The 23,899-nt window shown below is 41.6% G+C and overlaps 1 protein-coding gene across 4 annotated transcripts in view; it reads right to left on the bottom strand.

The window, feature by feature from the left end:
- rnf6 (ring finger protein (C3H2C3 type) 6) overlaps positions 1–23,899 on the bottom strand; it is a 45,221-nt gene that overhangs the window by 5,484 nt on the left and 15,838 nt on the right. For all 4 annotated transcript variants that reach the window (XM_067986022.1, XM_067986021.1, XM_067986024.1 and 1 more), the window contains 2 exons: positions 5,033–5,246; positions 1,420–1,527 (listed from right to left, as the gene is read on the bottom strand). In XM_067986022.1, coding sequence (XP_067842123.1) covers positions 1,420–1,527; positions 5,033–5,246 — 322 coding nt within the window. The remainder of the gene's footprint in view (positions 1–1,419; positions 1,528–5,032; positions 5,247–23,899) is intronic.

Genomic DNA, 23,899 nt, shown 5'->3' with positions numbered 1-23,899 from the left:
ACAGCCTGGTATAATATGTTCAGGAAGTTTGCCACTTGGTGCTAACTGGTGACACCACCTTAAGACTACTGGAAAAACACAGAAGTCCAGACATGCCAAATTAAATAACAATCTGTCCAAATTTAATCTACTCTTATAGAAAACCTGAATAAGTCCCAAACTTAGGTTTTGAGAGATCTAATGTGAGGAGCAAAAAACCTTCAGCTTGGGAAAAATGAACTGCTGCTGTGGCACAGGTCCTGGACCTTTAAACGATACAGGAGTAAGAGACCATGTTCCGCACTGTCTACCTGCAACTTCAAAATGTATTTTCATATTTGTGCTCATATATGTGGCTTCCTCCAACCATAACATCCTATGATGTATTCTTGCAGTGTGTGTAGGGTGCAGAATGGAGAAAGAGTTTTGTTAGGTTCAGAATACAATTTATTTTCCTGACAAAACCAAACCCCAGTGGTATTGATAAATCGCTGCAGGACACGGGTGCAAATGGCAAACCACATTCAGTTCCCATGCAAGTGTGACCAACTCCCCAATCCTCATTATAAACTGGGATTTGAGCAGATAAATCCTATAAACTGCCCTTCTAAGAGAGAAGTGAAAGTCAATGACCCAAGCATTGCCAACCCACCAGTCCACCAAATCTTGCAATCAGCAGAGGACTTGAGAAAGATCAGTGTAAAATTGAGTTAAATGCCCATGTCCTACAATGGACTCATGCTCCTTATGTGCAAGGTTTCTCTGGTGGCACTGATGTCTGCTAGAATTATCTGCCTAATCCTAAGGGCAAATTACCCCCCCTTGCATTGTGCCCAAATATTAAGACTAACATTTGGTAAAGGTGAACCAGAACGCTACATAGAATTACGTGAAAATTTGCAACACAAGAACAGGCCATTCGACTGAACTGGTCTATGCTCCACATAAGCCTCCTCCTAACCTACTTCATCTGAAATCTCAACAACCAAAGGTGGTCCAACAGGCCCAAAGTTGACATTTTAGTGCTTCGAGAATGGCATTTTGTATATCCTGAAGCAGTAAATAAAGACTGAAGGATTATTATATAGAAAAGGTGGAAGAGGAGAAAGTCTGGCATGGAATGATAAGGGACTTATTTTCTTCTCCATTTCTTCACTACCAGAAATTGCAGGTTACCTCGTGCTTGAGGAAAGAAAAGTGAGTTGTAAATCCTTCACTACTTTTTGACAGAAGTCCCTTTGCAGTTACTGATTTTCCTGGTAACAAATCCTCACAACCCCATCAAAAAAGTCAGGGCCATGTCTTCATCAGTGATAATAAGCTTACAAACTAAAAGTGTAAATATGCTGCAACACTCTAGCATTACCTTCTTGCACTGCTATAGAGAAAACAGTTGTCAGGGTCACAATTATAATTTCAACCCACAGACTTAAAACTTGCCTTGGTTCTCACTACTTTGTTCACGTTCACTGTTGCCCCGGCCGTTCTGTGTTAATTGTTCCTTAGCACCATCTAAACGCTGTTGCAGTTCTTCTGCTGTAATTTCACCTGAAACAATAGAGGAACAGAATAAAGGTTAAACATATTCAAGGGCACTTGTATCTGCATTCTTAGTGAAATATAGGATAAGTTCAAAATAAAATGAAAGTTACATTTTGGCTTGATTTGAGAAGGGCAAATGTTTCTTTTGAAAGTTTGTAATGAGAGGTCGTGCTCATCTCTAAGCTTCTTCAACACACTTTGAATCACACTCTAAAGCTATTTGGACTGATTTCCCAACCTGCAAGCATTAAGATACTTTCGACAGTTGTATAGTAATTGGTGATTTATTGTTCTGGTGGGAACACAGCAAATTCTAATATGCATCAAACTTAATTTACTGGCATGAAGTCAAGACACCCAATCAGTACAAAGTCACATTAACCAGAGTTTAGCATCCAAATGAAGAAGCATCTGATCCCTATATGTTAACAGGCAGGAATTACTCTGCTGCAGCTAATCAGAAAACAGCATCAATGTCACAGAAAAAGAAGAAAAATCACTTCATACAGTAGGAGACTAACTGTGACACAGTCATGGCCAGAGGATAGCAATATTTTGGACTGGACTCTACCCTAAGAAAGAAATGTAGAAGGATAGTACCTGACAATTGAATGTGATCTCTATGAATAGAAAGACTAATAGCAAGTAATAAAGAGGCTGATTAACATGAAAACTACTAATTAAAAAAAGACTGCACTCAACAACTAAGTCAGAAAACACCAGCAGCTGCAGGCACGGAGGAAGAGGAAGTAGTTCTACTCAGATCAGTGGAAAAAGTGACTAGAACTGGTTAGAGGCTCCACTATTGACTCTGGTAAGCATTTTGTCAACTTTGATAGGTCTTCAAGAATGTAATGTATACTCAGAAATCTAATAACAGTGAAGTCTGATAGTATCAATGTTGATGTATTATCTTATAATAAAATGTTCACAAAAGACATGTTAACTGTACCAGAGATGGTGGTGTAATGCACATCCTTTCTCTCTCCACAGATGAACCTGGATCATCTGGAGTCTGAGAACATGCACCACATTATAATGCAAAAACTTAAACATGCATTAATTCATCAGGCATCACCATACAAGAATTCACCCTTCAGTGAAGACATGGCATTCCCACTGGTCAAAGTGGAACTATTGAGATCAGTGTAAGGTCGTAGGTTTTGCAGGACCTAGCACCTACAGAATTGTACATGATCATGAAGTTCAGTGTGCTAGTCTTAAAATTAAGAATATTGAAGCAACATGAAAACATACAAGGGCAGGTCAGAAATAATTAGGCATCTGCTGAGTAGTAGTTCACAGATTTCACAAGGGAAACAAAAAAAATGTACATATTAGGCACACACAGTTACAGTGATGAAAAATACATGCTGAAGACATTAATCTGCAGTAAAGCATTTAGACAGTAGCAAAAACAATTGCTATTGTACACCATTTCCTAATTTACAGTATCTCTGACCAGCTCTCTCTCATAAAATGCTCTGTGAGCATCGATTGATGGGTGAATGGGTACAGCTGCACTTACAGGACAACCAGATGAGGTTTGTCTTCCACAGGCAGTCTTACTGAAATGGGAGAGAATAATAATTCTTTTTAAAAAAAAGAACTTATCTCCCATTCCAATGGTAGTACATCCTCCTCTGTAGTCCTTCACTCCCCAACAAAGGCAACTATTAGCAGCTATAATGAAGTGTGTGCCCACAAATTTATTTACCATGTATTGTGTCCTCCTCCACCGCACCCCCCCCCCCCCCCGCAACTTCCACTCTAAATCTTAGAATTACCTGATATTCCCAGCAACTCTATGTGCGATATACATCAGTCATACGGTTGACCAGTGCCCTGGTAAGGGACCTTGGCTCTTAAATTTTTTACAGTGAACTCCTTTGAGTTTTAAATTTCTTCAAAATTATAAACTGTTGAGGAGACTGTGAGGTGCAGTTGGTTACAGCATTATTCCTTATGACACAATGAACTTTTAGCGCCACAATATAAAAGATATAATTTTTGCTTCATTTACTTTTTTTTTTGAGAGGGAGGCACAAAGGGTCTTAATGGATTTGAACTAACATTTCTTGCCACTGATTAACTGTCTGCAGAACTCCTGTCTTTTATATTCTGTGGTATTTATGCACTGCTCCTAAATCACTTTGAAAAATATTTCCATATATGATTAGCACTTCAGCGTGAATAATCAGTTCATTTGGGTTTTAAAGAATGAAAGCTACATAATTACAACAAATTAATAAAATTTTTTTGGAGAAAAATTCAAGTGGGCAGAATAGTGGCAAATGAAATTCAGTAAGGATAAGTGTAAGATATTGTGTAATGGGGAAAAAAACATGGCAGATACACATACTCTATGAATGCTATTAAATTAGCTACAGGGAAGCTGAAAAAGCTAGGGATGTTAGTATACTCGCTAACTTATTTAGTCGCTGTGGAGCAGCAAATGAACAAAGCACAGAGAATATGGAACTATATTGCTAAATCAGTAGAGTACAAGATTGGGGTGGGGGGTGAGAAACAGTACATTTTTTGATGGATAAGCTTGTAATCTTTCTATCTACGTCACTCTAGATTGGAAAGGAGTAACAAATAGATTATTAAAAGTATTAAAGTGAGCATATGTAGGCTTGTTATACATATCTTAGTGTGCAGAGTTTACCAGCACTTGCCTCAGTGACTGGTGATATGAAAATCAATGCAACAAATCAATTAAAAATGTCATCTTCATTTCAAGCACAAAATTGTGGCAAAGTTCCTCATATAGTACTGTATTACATCTAGTGGCAGGAAAATGATACTGCAGCTAAATCTCTAAATGTTAGTAAATGCAAAAAAAAATTACTCGTTTTAAGCAAGAAACCAAAGCCCATAATATCAGACACCAGCAAAACTGAAGGTAAATCAGGAAACAAATTAGGTGTTCCTCAGCTTGGGTTTTAAAATGTGGAGATGCCGGTGATGGACTGGGGTTGACAATTGTAAACAATTTTACAACACCAAGTTATAGTCCAGCAATTTTATTTTAAATTCACAAGCTTTCGGAGATTTTCTCCTTCCTCAGGCAAATGTTTTAAACATTTGCCTGAGGAAGGAGAAAATCTCCGAAAGCTTGTGAATTTAAAATAAAATTGCTGGACTATAACTTGGTGTTGTAAAATTGTTTACAATTGGGTTTTAAAAGGTTAAGATCATAGGAAAAAAGACTGAGGAGATCAGTTCCAGTTTTAAGACCTGGGAAAAATGAGATTGGAATAGGAGATTGTGTAATGAGACTACATTTTTATCCATATTGGCAGATATTCTTGTACTAGTGCTATATTCTGACTAGTTTGTCAATATTTATTTGAGGATTTGTGGGTTACACACAAAGATGTAAACCATAATTTAAAACAGAGCTATTAAGTTTGTTTGAGGTACGATGTTTTTGTTTGGTTTGAAAATCCAACACAAGATCTTTTCTTTCATACTTCTGGTTCTCTAGGCAATGCTATAAGCTTACCCGGAGTGCCAAGAAGGTTGCTGTCTCTCATTAGTCGGTAGTCCTCCTCACTCAGGTCATTGATAAACTGATAGTACGCTTCCTCTAGGCTCAAGCGCTCCAATTGTCGGCTGCGCTCATCTTCACTGTGGCTGATGTTTTCTGTGGGAGACTGTTGATCTCCTCTGTGATTGGCAGGATTAGGAGGGTCCATGGTGCTGGGAATTCCGACTAGCTGCGCAGCAACCAATAAAGCAAAGTTACATCTCACAAAAGGGTCATCATTCTCTAAAGCAGGCAACTCAATATATCTTTCCTTGTTATCAAATAAGCGCTGTACAAAAATGGATCAAAAGATCAAAACTGCATTCAGTCCCCCTATTTTATATCCATAGTCACAATTTTGGTACACAGTGCACAAAGGAAATCTCTCCCATATGTCCAAAGTAGAAAACAATGATATTTCCAATAATTAATTATTGTACTGCTCACATTTTAATATCCCAGATTGTCTTTTACAGCTGGTTATTATGGAACCTGCCTACATTAAAAACTTACCTTTTCAACTCATTCACCTTGCTGCAAATTGTAATTTAAAAAAAAACTGGCTCCTGAACTTTTTATATAAATCTGCTATTCCACACATTACCTGAAAACATCTCGATTTTGAGCTTATTGCCGATCTTGGGATCAGTTGACAGAAATCTAAAACACTAGACCCAATCTTTCCTCATCTATGATTTCTTTCTATTTCACCAGAACAGTTTTAAATTCAAAATTTCCTGCTCTGTTCTATAAGCCTTGATAACAGATTGAATTAGGGAAAGAGGAGATAGATTGTTTGATGACATAGTACACAATCAAGGGCAGATTTGAATCTCAATCTCCAGTGGCATTTTGCTGATCAATTGCAAGAGGGTCACGAGTTAAAGCATCGAGCCATGGTACTGAGCAAAAGGATGGGAGGCAAACTCCCTGTGGCACTGTCGCACCACCAAGCAGCTGAATCTCAAGTTGAGCAGAACTTCTTATGCAGACCCCTCCCCACCCGACTAGTTAAGGCAGCAGTGACTAAGCTATACACAAGGGAAAGGTCCCAGGGAGGGGGCAAGTCAGCCACAGTTCTTCCTCCTGGTTACTATTCAGCTACCCCTGCTCTAAGTTGGTCTTTGTTGACATCAAGTGGTGATAGGATCATATTTGGCTGTGATGCATCCTGCAACAAAATATTTTTCAAGTTACTGTCTGGGCTTATATATGATGAATAGCCACTTGAGTGAGGTGCCAGTCACCCATAAAACTGTACTCCAACAAAGAGTCAACGCCTTCAGGGCAGGGAGGTGGGAGAGAAAGTGACAGGAAAGGGAACAATTTTTTTTAAAAAGGGAAGAACTTTATAGGAAGTTTTACACAAAACATTTTCCCAAGCTGCTTTTAACCAACAATTCAAAGAGCATAATAAATGAGAAATATATCAGTGTATGTGTGTAATATTCTTTAGTATGCAACAGGATGGACTTCCCCTTTAGGAAACTCAACAATAAAACATCAGCTGTGATTATTTTTCCCAAAAACTAATCCGGCAGATATTACTTAAAAGGAGCAATATACTTTTATTTTTCCTGCAGACTTCAATGAAACATATCTTATCACCTAGCTTTACTGTATCTAGAATTACAAAAATTACAACACAGAAACAGGTCATATGATCCAGCCAGTCCATGTTCTAATATATTTAATTTGTTACATATATCACATGTTCCTAATTTGGGTAGCACGATTCGATCAGCCTCATAGTTCCGGGATAAGGCCAGCATTTCTAACCTCCCTCCTGGATAACTATGTTTGGAACAACTACTCACCATTTTCTTCTTCTCTTGCTTCAGTTTCCCCCTTTCTATGTTTAAGTAAATGATTTATGAAACTTTTCTGAGTGTTTTTCTTTCAAGAATAATTCTACAGTCTGTTCCTGCTCCCTTCCCCCCAAACCCACAGCACCTGTTTTCTACCCTTTAGTGTTCCATGCTCCTCTGAATGCCTTTGAAAATGCTTTTCCTGCCACAAATTCCTGTTCTTAAGCTTTCCTGGCTGTTTTTGGCAGCTGCCAGTCTTTCTTGCTTTAAAGATCAATTCTGCAGGCTGTTCCAGCCATGTCCCTTCACACCCGCAGCTGCACACTTCTACCATTGGATAGAGCTTCATCATTTATTTATTTAGTTTACACAGACTCGGCACATAATTCCAGCTATTTTAGAGCATTGTCATCACCAGCATGCAAATATCATAGACCACCAGGGTAATTTGGTTAGTGGGCATGATTCAACGACGTGGGACATAGTTTCTATTTGTCTGCAAGAACATTTGTTGTTGTCATGAAGGCTCCATAAGTGAAGATTTAAGACGTACTGCCCCTGTCCCGTTCGAAAGCAATTGGGAACCGCCCAACTATGACACAGGCAGTTGAATCCTGGTCAACAATCTGTAGGGTAAGAGGTGATGGTGATTTATAGGAGTATCTGCTGTCCATTCTTCACGCCAGCCAGTTAGTAAGGAAAAGTCAAAGAAATCAGGAAAGGTTGACCACATTGAGTGGCGTGAAGAGACACACGTTGTTGGTGGATAGAACAAATCAGAGTGAACTAGCAACATATTTTTGTCACAAAGTCTATTCATCAATTTTGCTACCACATCTGAACGATGAAGATGAGGAGGAGCTATGCTGCAGAAACCATGGGAGGGGAGTAGGTCACAATGTGCCTGACACAAGACACATAGTAGAAAATGCAGTTGAGCTTACTGTACAGTGAGCGAACCCCGCCGGAGCACAATATTCCGCAACTAAATAGCAGCTGAGTATAAAGTGGAGGCTCTCCAGGTAGAGCTGGCAAGTTTGGCGACTAGGTTACTTCGGGTTTTGACTTTCTCAGTAGCTGTTTTTTGTCGGTTGAAGGTGACGGCCGACTAGCCTGGGGGAGCATCATGTTTGAGGAGTTGACCATTTAAAATCATAGTGAGTTCACGAGAGGAGTTGTGCAAGTGAAAGACAGTCTTTGTTCTACTTGGTTGAAAACATTTCATGCAGTACTCCACCAGAAGTTTCATATCATTAGCGAGTGCGATTTCCAGGGTGGAAAAGTCACTCGCTTGATTAGCAAAGGCAAGATCAGCATAGATGGATTTCTGCGATTTGTCCATAGGCAGTTTGTTTATCTACAGATTACAAAGGAGTAGTGCTGGTACTAATCCCCGAGGAAGAACAATGATTTGGTATCTCCATGATCCGGTGCAATCGACAGTGTGTACTGTGAAACATCCGATCGTAGTAGTAATTCAACCAAGCAGGTGGCCCAATGTGGCAGGATTCTATACTTGCACCAGATAGTGTCATAGGCTGTTATTCTTTCACCTCAGAAACTGGCTTGAATCTAGCACAGACTGATGGGAAGAAAGTCTCTTCACTCAGCTGGCTGTAAAATGAGCATAGTACAACTGCACAAAATTGCCCACTAATTAACAATCTCAGTAAGAAAGGCCCTAACAATAATTATATTAGAGATAGAAGAACTTACCTCTGTACATTAAACAACACGCTTCTGAGGTTAGAATTACAGCACAGTACAGAAAGCTCTACTTTGCATTTGGATGTACCATATAGAATCTGGGAATGCTCAACACTGACAGTGGGCATCAAAAATGGAAAAATGTTTCATTCCCTAGCAATGAGCTCTCATCTTGCTGAGCGCCAAAACAAAACTAAAAACAAAACTAGATTTAAAAAAAGCAATATTTCCAACTCTTGCACTTAGTTTTCCTCTGATGGCTAAAACATGAACTAGTAAAAAGGTAATTAAAAAAAACTTTGTTAACAACTGTGGAAGAGGAGTCTGGCATTAGTTTTATAATCTAAACCAGTATTTTATTTAGTTAACACAATGAAAACCATAATATGACATTTGTATAATTAGGACAGACTATTACCTGAGAAATGCTACCTATGGTTGTACCACTGGCATTTAGTAACAGGAATATAAGGTGGTTAGTCGTAGGCTTCGTTAATTACATTATTGATTTCAACCAGTTTTACCATCAAAGTATTTTAGGTTGTATGTTTTGTAAAGCTTTACTCGGAAATTAAAAAAATCAAACATTGAAAGAACTGGAGTGTACTGAGAAGCACATTGCATATACACAAGTTTAGCATTGGTGCAAATTGGCGTCAGCTTAACACCAACGCCAAACCTGTGGAATGTAAATCAGGTGTGAAGGCCCTAAGTACGAGACAATGCATTCTGTTAATGTAGCAATTTTATAAAAGGAAAACATGAAACCATACTTAGAAAATAAAACAATATAAATTAATTTAATACATCCTAGCTGGACACATTATTTGGAACATGTTATTTGTCATGAAACTAATACAATTTAATGATATCCTTCGAGTTTGAAGCTATTTACAGCCGTTCTCACATTACTGAACGTTTCGTGCACTAATTATTCAATGTCTACTTTCAAGCAACCAATGTCTTTTCATATTTGTGACAATCCAATACAGCAGAAAAAAACACTAAAGCAAGTCTGGACATTGCACTGCACCTGCATTTATGGTATTTTTCATTTCCTTCATAATGGGACTAATTCCATGGTCAGGTGCAGAGAGTGTTTGCCAGGAAATTGTTGACACATGCAGCCTGCTTTTCCACCCATTTAAATTAATGTCTTTCACCACCCGTTCAAATGTATGTTGCTTCTCTTCCTCCACCTCAAACTTGTGTAGAGGCTCTGTTTGTTGCTTTACCTTCTCCTGCCTCTTTGCCTTGCATTGTTCTCTCTCTCATTGCACTGTCCCTCTGCCTCCTCCAATGTCAGCACTTATAACTGTCTATGCCTTTTTCTTGTCCTTTTCCTCAGCATAGAGCGACCCTTGTAGTCATTTTTAAAACACTGCTGTTTGCTACTTTCAGTTTACTTGAAACTTAAAACTTTTGAATAGCCTTTTAGGTCAATGAATGTTACCCAAAGATCCATCAAGCTTTACATAGTTCTTTAACATGGAACAGGTAAATGAACAGTATACAAACAATATATTTACACTAGTTTACAGACTTTACTATTCTCCTCCATATTTCAACAATAAAGACATCCCACTGAGCTATCTTTAAACATAAAATTGTACCTTAAACAGTTCCCCACTTCTCACATGATAAAATGCTACCAGAATCAGAATAGCTGTCCTTCTGCTGGCCTCGGGTATACCCACAATCGGAGGCATAGGATCACAGAGCTATCTATCAAATGGCCAACAAAAAAATCAGTTTCTCTGACCCACATCTCCACCCCAGACACTACTGTCAATCAAAACTACCTCAGGATTAATCGGTGTCAGATAACTTGAAGTAGTGTATTTAAGTGCTTTACTAAGAATAATGAATCTAAAACGAGAAGAGGAGGGATAAAGACTCTGTACTGAGAAAGGAGAAGGGACATAGTAGTTGCAAGGGTCTGTACTAAGGAGAAGGTGGCGCAGATGTGCACTCAGATATGGGGGACAGAGTCTAAAGAGAGAGAACGTGGCAGAGGCCCGACTAAGAGAGCCTAACAGAATGGAGAAGGGACACTTTCTATTCCAAAGGGTGGGAGAGGGGGGCAAAAATCCCTTACTTTACTGTAAACTGATTTTTTTCCCAGAAATTGTATAAAAATTACATACGAGTATGAAAGGCTGAGAGAAAACACTGTCTGAGAAGATATCTTCCACTGGAGGCTATGCCGAGACTCCAATTTTATAGGGACAATCTCACCTTTGACATTTTCAATTATTAACATCTTTGTTGAAACAAAATGAATGCCTTCAAGTTCACGTGTGATCTTGAAAAGAAGAAAATCAAGCCACATGCTAACATATGGATTTTTCCTGCACTGTTTAAATATAGGGGGGGAAATTTTTTTTTTTTAAAAAAGACTTGCATTAATGTAGCACATTTCACTATCTCAGGACATCCCAATGAAGCACTGTTGAAGTGTAGTCACTGTTGTAATGTAGGAAACGCTGCAGCTAATTTGTGCACAGCAAGGTCCCACAAATTGCAATGAGATGTCAACCAGATAATCTGTTTTGGTGATGTTGGTGGAGGGATAAATATTGGCCAGGCCACCAAGAACTCCCCTGCTCTTCTTCGAAACGGTGGGATCTTTTATGTCCACCTGAGAGATAGAGAAAGAAGACGGGGTCTCGGTTTAACATCTCAACTTCTGACAAAGCAGCACTCCTTCAGCACTGCACTGACGTGTCAACCTAGATTTTGTGCTCAAGTCTCTGAAGTGCGACTTAAATCCACAATCTTATGACTGAGGCCAGAGTGCTACCACTGAACCACGGCTGACACCATAAAAAAAGATAACCCGTTAAAAATGCACTGTCGACTACCCTGGATAAGAATGTGCTTCTAGGCAGATTCTTCTTTCTGGATATAGAGTTTCTAAGGTTGTGTTTAATTTATCGTAAGCCAACTTTTCTAAATTGCTGCAACATAAAACTTCATCAGAGAGAGAAAGCTATAGGTCGCCGATTCTTCACCTTTTGCAGCAGCTGAACTGGTGTCTTACACTAAGCAATACTAAATGCAGTATTGCAGAGAGGCAAGTGCTGGCATCAACGATTGATATGCAGCTCCATATCAGAGGTTGCTACTTGAAAGGACTGAAGTGACGATCTTACATAGAAATATTCTGTAAGGATTAGAAGGGTTGATCTTTCTTCCTGGAACAAATTAAAAAGTCTTTGTTTAAGATATTTACTAAGATTTCAGCAGTATTGATTACAGCAATTTAAAAAAGTTAATTTTCGGGATGTGGGCGTTGATGGCAAGGCTGACATTTATTGTCCATCCCCAGTTGCTCAAGGTGGTGGTATGGGCCTTCTCCTTGGACCGCTGCACTCAGCGTGGTGAAGGTGCTCCCACAATGTTGTTAGGTAGGGAGTTCCAGGATTTTGACCCAGTAACAATGGAGGAACAGCGATATACGTCCAAGTCAGAACGATGTGCGGTTTGGAGGGGAAGACGGGAGGTGAGTGTTCCGTGCACCTGTTGCTCTTGTCCTTCTAACTGGTGGAGATCGCGGGTTTGGGCAGGTGCTGCCAAAGAAGCCTCGGCGAGTTGCTACATTACATCCTGTACATAGTACACACAACAATCATGGTACACTGGTGATGGAGGAGGTGGATGTATAGGCTGATAAATGAAGTGCCGATCAAGCAGACTGCTTTGTCTTGGATGGTGTTGAGCTTCTTGGGTTTTGCTGCAGCTGTACCCCCCTAGGTAAGTGGGGGTGTAGTCAATCACACTCCTGAATTGTGCCTTGAAGGTGGTGGAATGGCTTTGGGGATTCAGGAGATGAGCCACTCATCACAGAATATCCAGTCTCTGAACTGTTCTAGTAGCCACGATATTTATGTGGCTGGTCCACTTGAGTTTCTGGTCAATGGTGACCTCCAGGATATTGATGGTGGGGAATTCAGTGATGGTAACGGCATTGAATGTCATGGGGAGGTAGTCAGGTTTTCTCTTGTTGGAGATGGTCATTGCCTAGCACTTGTGTGACTGGACTGTTACTGGCTACTTATCAGCCCAAGCCTAAATGTTGTCCAGGTCTTGCTGCATTTGGGCATGGACTGCTTCATTATCTGAGGAATTACAAATGGAGCTGAACACTGCTGCAAAGAACCCCACTTCTGACCTTATGGAGGGAAGGCCACTGATGAAGCAGCTAAGGATCGTTGGGTCTACGATGCTGCCCTGATGAACTGCTGCAGAGATGTCCTGGGATTGAGATGATTGGCTTTCAACAACCATCTTCCTTTACGGCAGGTATAACTCCAGCCACTGGAGTTTTCTCCCTGAACCCCATTGACTTCAGTTTTACTAGGGCTTCTTGGTGCCACACTTGGTCAAATGCTGCCTTGATGTCAAGGGCAGATACTCTCACTTCACCTCTGGATTTCAGCCTTGTGTGGACCAAGGCTGTAACGAGGTCTGAAGCGCTGATGATGACTCCTTCTATCACTTTGCTGGATGATTGGGAGTAAGCGGATAGCACGATAATTGGCCGGGTTGCATTTGGCCTGCTTTTTGTGGACAGGACATACCTGGGCAATGTTCCACATTGTTGGGTAGATGTTGTAGTTTTACTGGAACAGTTTAATATGGCTAGTTCTGGAGCACAGGTCTTCAGTATTACAGCTGGGATGTTGACGGGGCACGTAGCCTTTGCTGTGTCACGTGCAAATCAGCCGTTTCTCGATGTCACATGGAGTGAATCAAATTGGCTTTAGACCGGCATCTGTGATGGTAGGGACGTCAGGAGGAGGCCACTCAGCAGTTCTGGCTGAAGATGGTTGCAAACGTTTCAGCCTTATCTTTTCAATCAGATGCTGGCTCCACCATTATTGAGGATGTGGATGTTCATGGAGCCTTCTCTTTCTTGACTGGTGGCAGACAATTGCTGAATTGTCTACCACCATTCACAACTGGATGTGATAGTTAGCTTTGACCTGATCTGTTAGTTGTAGGATCGCTTAGCTCAGTTTATAGCATGCTGCTTTTGCTGTTTAGCATACAACAACTTGCATTTATATAGTGCCTTTAACGTAGTAAAACATCCCAAGGCACTTCACAGGAGGGTTATTGAACAAAATTTGACACCGAGCCACATAAGGAGATATTAGGACAGGAGACCAAAAGCTTGGTCAGAGAGGTAGGTTTTAAGGAGCGTCTTAAAGGAGAGAGACGTAGAGAGGTTTAGGAAGGAAATTCCAGAGCTTAGGACCAAGGCAGCTGAAGGCATATCCGCCAACGGTGGAGCGACTAAAATCGAGGTAGCGCAAGAGGCAAGAATTTGAGGAGTGCAGAGATTTCAGAGGGTTATAGGGCTGGAGGAGGTTCAAGAGATAGGGAGGGGCAAGGCCATGGAGGGATTTGAAAACAAGGGTGAGAATTTTAAAATTGGGGCTTTCCCAGCCTGGGAGCCAAAGTAGGTTAGCAAGAACATGGGTGATTGGTGAAATGGACTTGGTGTGAGTTAGGATGCAGGCAGCATAGTTTTCAATGAGCTCAAGTTTATGGAGGGTGGAAGAAGGGTGGCCAGACAGAGGAGCATTAGAATAGTCAAGTCTGGAGGGAGTCCTCTGTTTTAACTTCACCAGGTTGGCACCTCATTTGCAGGCATACCATAGTGCTGCTCCCGGCATGCTCTCCTACACTCTCATTGAATCAGGGTTAATCATCTGGCTTGATGGGGGAAGGGAAGAAAATGAGGACGTCCCCTACCATTAATCTGTTTTTTTCTCATGGGGGTCAGAGATGAAAATGAGGTAGTCAGCTCTGCCAACAATCCATCCGCAGCCTGCGTTTTTTGTAGTGGGGGGAAATTGGGGAGGGGGATTGGTGGGTTGGTGAGCTTCCTCACCGTCCATCCATGGCTTGATTTTGATCTAGGGTGTATAACATAAGAAATAGGAGCAGGTGTCGGCCATATGGCCCCTCGAGCCTGCACCGCCATTCAATCAGATCATGAGTGATCTTCAACCTCAACTCCACTTCAATATTCCATGTATCCCTTGATTCCTCTAGAGTCCAAAAATCTATCTATCTCAGCCTCGAATATGCTCAACGACTCAGCATCCACAGCCCTCTGGGGTAGAGAATTCCAAAGATTCACAACCCTCAGTGAAGAAATTCCTCCTCATCTCAGTCTTAAATGGCCGAACCCTTATCCTACGACTATGTCCCCTCGTTCAACTCTCTAGCCAGGGGAGACAACCTCTCAGCCATCTACCCTGTCAAGCCCCCTCAGAATCTTATATGTTTCAATGAGGTCACCTCTTATTCTTCTAAACTCCAGAGAGTATAGGCCCATTCTAATCAATCTCTCCTCATAGGTCAACCCTCTCATCCCAGGAATTACTCCAGTGAATCTTTGCTGCACCACCTCTAAAGCAAGTATATCCTTCCTTAGATAAGGAGACCAAAACTGTACACAGTACTCCAGGTGTAGTCTCACCAAAGCCCTGTACAACTGTAGTCAGACTTCCTTACTCTTGTACTCCAACCCCCTTGCAATAAAGGCCAACATGCCATTTGCTTTCCTAATTGCCTGCTGTACCTGCATGCTAACTTTTTGTGTTTCTTGTACCAGGGCACTCAAGTCTCTCCGGACATCAACATTTAATAGTTTCTCACCATTTAAAAAAATATTCTGCTCTTCTATTCTTCCTACCAAAGTGAATAACCTCACATTTCCCCACATTATACTCCATCTGCCACCTTCTTGCCCAATTACTTAACCTGTCCATATCCCTTTGCAGACTCTTAAGTGTCCTCCTCACAGCTTACTTTCCCACCTAGTTTTGTATAAGATCTTGGGGTCAGTTAGCAGTTTTCTGATGGGCTGAACAACTGGGACTAACAACCTAAGTGGGGTTAGACAGTTTGTAATTTTCTATTTGTCTTTGGTATATGTCCAGAACGTAAGTAATGTTTTTTTTTTAAAAAGGGCATTGGTTTGTTTTACTTACCTTGTGCTTTGTTGGAAAAGGAAGGAAATGACAGTTCAAAAGCTGACAAAAACACATGATAGATCCCGAAACTAAAAGTTACAGATTTGACTTGTCAGCTGTTTTACTTTGAAGAAACATCAGCCATTGTGAATGCCACCCGTTGGTGAGAGTGTGATGCTGCATGCATATTGAAAAAAGTGGTATGGATAAGTTAATTTTGATTTGGTATGTAATGTTACGTGACCCATTAAGAACTATCACAACACGACAGTGACTGCTTAGAATTTGGTAATCTACTCATGCACTTCCAATATATGATAGATATTGCTGTAATTCTGTATTATCTCAACTGTATTATATGAAGCATACGTACAAACATAATCATCGATGGGTTACAATCATTCTATTTTAAATAAGTTTTTCCGTTACAATTTAGGTACGGCCTGCTTTTGTCCTCCAAAACAGCGTTAGAGAAACTTGTAATTACTACCTGACATTTTACTGATGAAGTTCAGTGTTTCTTTTAAAAGAAGGTTCTCATTATCAGGATCCCTTTTAAAATTAAACAGTGACATCTTTTTTCTGTCCAATCCATTTATAAGGATAGAACAGTAAGTGCTGACATCGGGGGACACTGACTTCAAAGATTTACCAAAGCTGAGCGTTGGAGAGCTAAACTATCATTACTAGAGTACAATTAGAAACTCAGGAATTGTTCTGGGTTTCTGATTGTACCTTTACGATTAAGATCCACTGCACCTTAACTCAGACCACTCACTCAGAAATTTTGCGCTGGTATCCTGTTGATATTGACCCAGATTGTCTTGAATAATTTTCTTTGGGCAAACAAAAAAAAATGGCAGAATAAAACAAGACGATTTTAAGCACAATGACTTTTTTTTAAAATTGGGCCTTGATTGTGAGTTCCTTTTTAAGATGCATTAAACAGTCAAGCAATTTGACTTATTCAATCATCATATATCAGTGGCCGTGATAGCATATTATACAGTTCATGAATAGACAGCATATTCTCTAACTCACCATCAACCTTAAGTTTACATGCACTTCCTGTCAAGTCTCCTTTATATAGTCCTACGTTCACATTTGTAATCGAAACCGCCATGTAAAATTCTCACATTGCAATAACGCCCTTCTGCCAGTGGTAGTTTTGCATCTCCAGCTTGTACTGCAGAGAAATTCCCAAGCTCCAACCAACTCTATTGGTCTGAATCATAGACTGGTACAGCACAAAATGCAGCCATTCGGCCCATCATGCATGTGCCAGCTCTTCAAAAGTCCCACTCCCCTGCTCTTTCCCCATAGCCCTGCAAAATTTTTCCCCTTCAAGTATTTATCCAATTCCCTTTTGAAAGTTATTACCGGCTTCTTAAATTGTATCCATTTTTCTATTTAACTACAAATAAATATAAAGTAAAATATTGTATAAAAATAAGGACACAGTGAATGACTTAACTAGGAACTCAATAAAGTTGGTGTGCCCAGGTCCAATTATCCTGTCTTCTAACACCGCTTCACCTGAAGGCAATATTTGGTCTCGATTCTCCAAATGCAATGCCACAGAAGATTATAATCACTGCATAATGCTTACAATTGTGTTAAACGCATTTTGACATCATGCTTTTTGCATTCAAATATTTGTGTCCAATCAAGAAGTTCAAAAAAATCAATTTAAAAGAGCAATCAACAATAAGTACCAATTAAAAAAAAACCAAATCAAAATCACAAAGTATTTTTTCACCATCTTGGGGTCTCCACCAAGCTGGACTTATTACTGGTGGTAGATTTGCAACATAATAAAAGCCATAAGAAAATTACAACATTTACAAGAAAATTATTACATTTAGCGACACAACAGCATTTTCTGTCTTAGAAATGCCTCAAGCAATGTTTCCTCTCAGAGGCCTTGAACTCTATTTGCTAAGAGGCAGAAAGCAGAGTGTAGTGGTGAAAAGTTGTTTTTCATACTACAGGGAAGTATACTGTGGTGTTCTCCAGGGGGTTGGGATTAGGACCACTGCTCTTTTTGATATATATTATTGACATGGACTTGGGTACGAAAGGCATAGTTTCAAAGTTTGCAGATGACAAAACTCAGAACTGTAGTATAAACAGTAAGGAGAACAGCAGCAGACTTCAGGGGGACACAGACAGGCTGATGAAATGGGCAGACACATAGCAGATGAAATTTAATGCAGAAAAGTGTGAAGTGATGCATTTTGGAAGGAAGAATGACAGGCAATATAAACTAAATGGTACAATTTTAAAGGGGTGCTGGAACAGAGACCTGGGGGCTCACATACACAAATCTTTGAAGGTGGCAGAACAAGTTGATAAGACTGTTAAAAAAGTATACAAGATCCTGGGCTTTATAAATAAAGGCTTGGGTACAAAAGCAAGAAGGATTTATTAAGCCTTTATAAATCAATGGTTAGGCTTCAGCTGGAGATATGTGTCCAATTCTGGGCACCGCACTTTAGAAAGGATGTCAAGGCCTTGGAGAGGGTGCAGCGGAGATTTACTAGAATGGTACCAGAGGTGAGGGACTTCAGTTACATGGAGAAGCAAGAGAAGCTGCGGCAGTTCTCCTTAGAGCAGAGAAGATTAAGGAGAGATTTAACAGAGGTGTTCAAAATTATGAAGGGTGTTGAAGAGTAAATAAGGAGAAACTGTTTCTACTGGTAGGAGGGTCAATAACCAGAGGACACAGATTTAAGGTAATTGGCAAAAGAATGAGAGGGGAGATGAGATTTGTTTTTAAACGCAGTGAGTTGTTACGCCTGAAAGGGTAGTGAAAGCAGTTTCAATAGTAACTTTCAAAAGGGAATTGGATATATACCTGAAAAGGTAAAAAATTGCAGGGCTATGTTGAAAGAGCAGGGGATAATTGGATAGATCTTTCAAAGAGCCAGCACAGGCACAGTGAGTTGAATGACCTCCTTCTGTGCTGTATAATTCTACGATTCTAAATCTGAACTTCAAGTTTACGCAGGTTCCCAGACTTGTCACCATCAGCTAGTGACTAACTATGGTAGCAGCCTATACTCCCATTATGCATCTGCACCTACAAACTTTAGAATATTTTTAATGAACATCAGTAAAAGCAAACATTTGCACAATGTGTCAGAACTTGCTGTTTCTAAGTCCTGCCTCTCTCTTCCCGATGCTCTGTCCAATGTGAAAAATCACTGATAGGACTAATTGCAAGGGAAACCATGATGAGGGACAGTGAATTGTTTTTTTTATATAAAATGCTAAAATGAGGTAACATACAATTACTTAGAGTTAAAAACAATAAGGTTACTATATGGAAAGGGTTATTTACGCCACGTTTCATGTGTGCCAAATTGAACTTTCCACTTAGAATTTTGACATTGCTTAATCTTTGTATTTTCTAACATATTCTACACTAGCTGCATTTATGTTTCCATCAGAACTCAATAACAAACAGCAAAAACAAAATTAGTGTATAAAATCAGGAGAATTTCGAGAAGGATTGTACCATCATACAAGTGCTTATAAACTGAGAAATGCTTTCTATACTTAGCATTACTTATCTTTCAGGCCTCCCAACATTAGATGGCAGAGCTGTTCCTCCTGCCAGTGTCTCCTAGCTAAGTTTCTCTGGGTGTCATTGCAAGTGTCATCGATTTTTACAACAACTTACATTTGTGTAGCACCTTTAATGTAGGAAAACATCCCAAGACGCTTCACAGTAGCATTAGACAGAAATGACACCAAGCCACATAAGGATATATTAGGAGGGGTGACTAAGAGCTTGGTCAAATAAGTAGGTTTTAAGACGGAACTCAAAATTCTTGGAGGGTCGTAGGGCTGGAGGTGGTTACAAAGATAGTGAGGGGCAAGGCCATTGAAGGATCTGAACATGAGGATAAGAGTTTTAAATTGGAGGTGTTAGGGGACAGAGCCAATGTAGATCAATGAGCACAAGGATGAAAGGGACTTGGTGCTGGTTATTATACAGGCAGTAGAATTTCGGATAAGCTCAAGTTTACAGAAGGTAGAGAATGGGAGGTTAGCACTACAATAGTTTTAATGCAATGGTGGGCGAGTGGGAAGGGATAGGTGGTGAAAGGTAGGGTGATCTGCAGATGACAGAAGGGCAGCAAGGGGTTGAGAAGGATACAGGGCGTGACGATGTAGTGCAAAAGGAAAAAGTGATAAGGATGTATTAAGCACAAGGGTGTAGTGGAAGGGATTATATCGGGTGTAGTAGGGAGAGGGAGCAGTATGCAAGGTAATGGGAGTGAGTGGGCTGGGAAGAAGCAACAGGGATGGTGTGAAGCAGTAGGGAGTTGAAAGGAGCCACCAAGGCCTACAAGTTACATCTTCCCTACACCTTCCATCAAAAGATGCAACCTGCAAGCCTCAACAGCTCCTTTCCTTGACAAAGCAAAGAAGCAAAAAGAGCAGGGACAGAGAGAGACGGAAGAAGGAAAAGTACAGAGATGAGCTGGAGAAGAGACAGAGACACATGAAAGCAGAAGAGGAGAGACAGAATAAATGCAGCAACATGAATGAGACAGACAAGTGAGAGGGATCACATTTACTGACTTTCTATGAGTAACATCATAAGAGATCCATTATTAATAAAATAGAAGTCTTGCATCTAGCACTTCCTGTTATGTAACACTTCCACTGTCACACTTTGTTGACCGATTCAAAATAAAATAGCAGCAAATCAGAATTGAAGAGGTAGGGAATGAATGAATCAAAAGTGAGGATGATAGCTAGAAAACTGCCAATAAAGAACTACTAATACAGTATGAAAACAACTAATCCTGAATGATCAATCAGGCAAACCTTAAAAGAAAGGCGGCGAAAACAATCAAATGACTCAAAACACTTGTAAAAAATTTTCATTCATAATTTCTTTCCTTCAATAATGAAATTTCTTACATATTTCACAATAACATGATTAGACTTAAACTATAAAGTTGTCTTCTAATACCTTAATGTTTTTACTTGAAGGCCTCAACCTCTCTCAAAAAACCAAGGCTTGGGCTTGATATTTTTGCTGAGCTGTGACTGTAGCAGAAAGCAGATCCTGAAATCAGAGAATGTGCAGTGCACAGCATTTCGCAGGATGCATGAGGAACATTAATTAATTAAATTCAATTAATTAAATAAAAATCTGGAATTAATATACTAGTATCAGTAATGATGGCCATGAAACTACCGGATTGTCGTAAAAACCCATCTGGTTCACTAATGTCCTTTAGGGAAGGAAGCCTGCCGCCCTTACCCGGTCTGGCCTATATGTGACTCCAGACCCACAGCAATGTGGTTGATTCTTAATTGCCCTCTGAAATGGCCTAGCAAGCCACTCAGTTGTAAAATCTCGCTACGAAAAGTCATAATAAGAATAAAACCGGACGGACCACCCGGCATTGGACCACTAGGCACCGGACACGACAACGGCAAAACACCAAGCCCAGTCGACCCTGCAAGGTCCTCCTTACTAACATCTGGGGACTTGTGCCAAAATTGGGAGAGCTGTCCCACAGACTAGTCAAGCAACAGCCTGACATAGCCATACTCACAGAATCATATCTTTCAGCCAACGTCCCAGACTCTTCCATCACCATCCCTGGGTATGTCCTGTCCCACCGGCAGGACAGACCCACCAGAGGTGGCGGTACAGTGATATACAGTCAGGAGGGAGTGGCCCTGGGAGTCCTCAACATTGACTCTGGACCCCATGAAATCTCATGGCATCAGGTCAAACATGGGCAAGGAAACCTCCTGCTGATTACCACCTACCGTCCTCCCTCAGCTGATGAATCAGTCCTCCTCCATGTTGAACACCACTTGGAGGAAGCACTGAGGGTAGCAAGGGCACAAAATGTACTCTGGGTGGGGGACTTCAATGTCCATCACCAAGAGTGGCTCGGTAGCACCACGACTGACCGAGCTGGCCGAGTCCTGAAGGACATAGCTGCTAGACTGGGCCTGCGGCAGGTGGTGAGCGAACCAACACGAGGGAAAAACTTACTTGACCTCGTCCTCACCAATCTACCTGTCGCAAATGCATCTGTCCATGACAGTATTGGTAGGAGTGACCACCGCACAGTCCTCGTGGAGATGAAATCCCGTCTTCGCACTGAGGACACCATCCAAAGTGTTGTGTGGCACTACCACCGTGCTAAATGGGATAGATTCAGAACAGATCTAGCAGCTCAAAACTGGGCATCCATGAGGCGCTGTGGGCCATCAGCAGCAGCAGAATTGTATTCCAGCACAATCTGTAACCTCATGGCCCGGCATATTCCTCACTCTACCATTACCAACAAGCCAGGGGATCAACCCTGGTTCAATGAGGAGTGTAGAAGAGCATGCCAGGAGCAGCACCAGGCGTACCTAAAAATGAGGTGCCAACCTGGTGAAGCTACAACTCAGGACTACATGCATGCTAAACAGCGGAAGCAACATGCTATAGACAGAGCTAAGCGATTCCACAACCAACGGATCAGATCAAAGCTCTGCAGTCCTGCCACATCCAGTCGTGAATGGTGGTGGACAATTAAACAACTAACGGGAGGAGGAGGCTCTGCAAACATCCCCATTCTCAATGATGGCGGAGTCCAGCACGTGAGTGCAAAAGACAAGGCTGAAGCCTTTGCAACCATCTTCAGCCAGAAGTGCCGAGTGGATAATCCATCTCAGCCTCCTCCCGATATCCCCACCATCACGGAAGCCAGTCTTCGGCCAATTCGATTCACTCCACGTGATATCAAGAAACGGCTGAGTGCACTGGATACAGCAAAGGCTATGGGCCCTGACAACATCCCAGCTGTAGTGCTGAAGACTTATGCTCCAGAACTAGCTGCGCCTCTAGCCAAACTGTTCCAGTACAGCTACAACACTGGCATCCACCCGACAATGTGGAAAATTGCCCAGGTATGTCCTGTCCACAAAAAGCAGGACAAATCCAATCCGGCCAATTACCGCCCCATCAGTCTACTCTCAATCATCAGCAAAGTGATGGAAGGTATCGTCGACAGTGCTATCAAGCGGCACTTACTCACCAATAACCTGCTCACCGATGCTCAGTTTGGGTTCCGCCAGGACCACTCGGCTCCAGACCTCATTATAGCCTTGGTCCAAACATGGACAAAAGAGCTGAATTCCAGAGGTGAGGTGAGAGTGACTGCCCTTGACATCAAGGCAGCATTTGACCGAGTATGGCACCAAGGAGCCCTAGTAAAATTGAAGTCAATGGGAATCAGGGGGAAAACTCTCCAGTGGCTGGAGTCATACCTGGCACAAAGGAAGATGGTAGTGGTTGTTGGAGGCCAATCATCTCAGCCCCAGGGCATTGCTGCAGGAGTTTCTCAGGGCAGTGTCCTAGGCCCAACCATCTTCAGCTGCTTCATCAATGACCTTCCCTCCATCATAAGGTCAGAAATGGGGATGTTCGCTGATGACTGCACAGTGTTCAGTTCCATTCGCAACCCCTCAGATAATGAAGCAGCCCGAGCCTGCATGCAGCAAGACCTGGACAACATCCAGGCTTGGGCTGATAAGTGGCAAGTAACATTCGCGCCAGATAAGTGCCAGGCAATGACCACCTCCCCTTACCATCGCCGAATCCCCCACCATCAACATCCTGGGGGTCACCATTGACCAGAAACTTAACTGGACCAGCCATATAAATACTGTGGCTACGAGAGCAGGTCAGAGGCTGGGTATTCTGCGGCGAGTGACTCACCTCCTGACTCCCCAAAGCCTTTCCACTATCTGCAAGGCACAAGTCAGGAGTGTGATGGAATACTCTCCACTTGCCTGGATGAGTGCAGCTCCAACAACACTCAAGAAGCTCGACAACATCCAAGATAAAGCAGCCCGCTTGATTGGCACCCCATCCACCACCCTAAACATTCACTCCTTTCACCACCGGCGCACTGTGGCTGCAGTGTGCACCATCCACAGGATGCACTGCAGCAACTCGCCAAGGCTTCTTCGACAGCACCTCCCAAACCTGCGACCTCTACCACCTAGAAGGACAAGGGCAGCAGGCGCATTGGAACAACACCACCTGCACGTTCCCCTCCAAGTCACACAACATCCCGACTTTGAAATATATCGCCGTTCCTTCATTGTCGCTGGGTCAAAATCCTGGAACTCCCTTCCTAACAGCACTGTGGGAGAACCGTCACCACACGGACTGCAGCGGTTCAAGAAGGCGGCTCACCACCACCTTCTCGAGGGCAATTAGGGATGGGCAATAAATGCCGGCCTTGCCAGCGACGCCCACATCCCGTGAACAAATAAAAAAAAACATTTAGGCAGTCCAA

The sequence above is a fragment of the Heptranchias perlo genome, chromosome 6, assembly GCF_035084215.1.
Source record: "Heptranchias perlo isolate sHepPer1 chromosome 6, sHepPer1.hap1, whole genome shotgun sequence".
Lineage (NCBI taxonomy): Eukaryota > Metazoa > Chordata > Chondrichthyes > Hexanchiformes > Hexanchidae > Heptranchias > Heptranchias perlo.
Note: the sequence above shows the minus strand (reverse complement) of the source record. Positions and strands in the feature narration are given on the sequence as shown.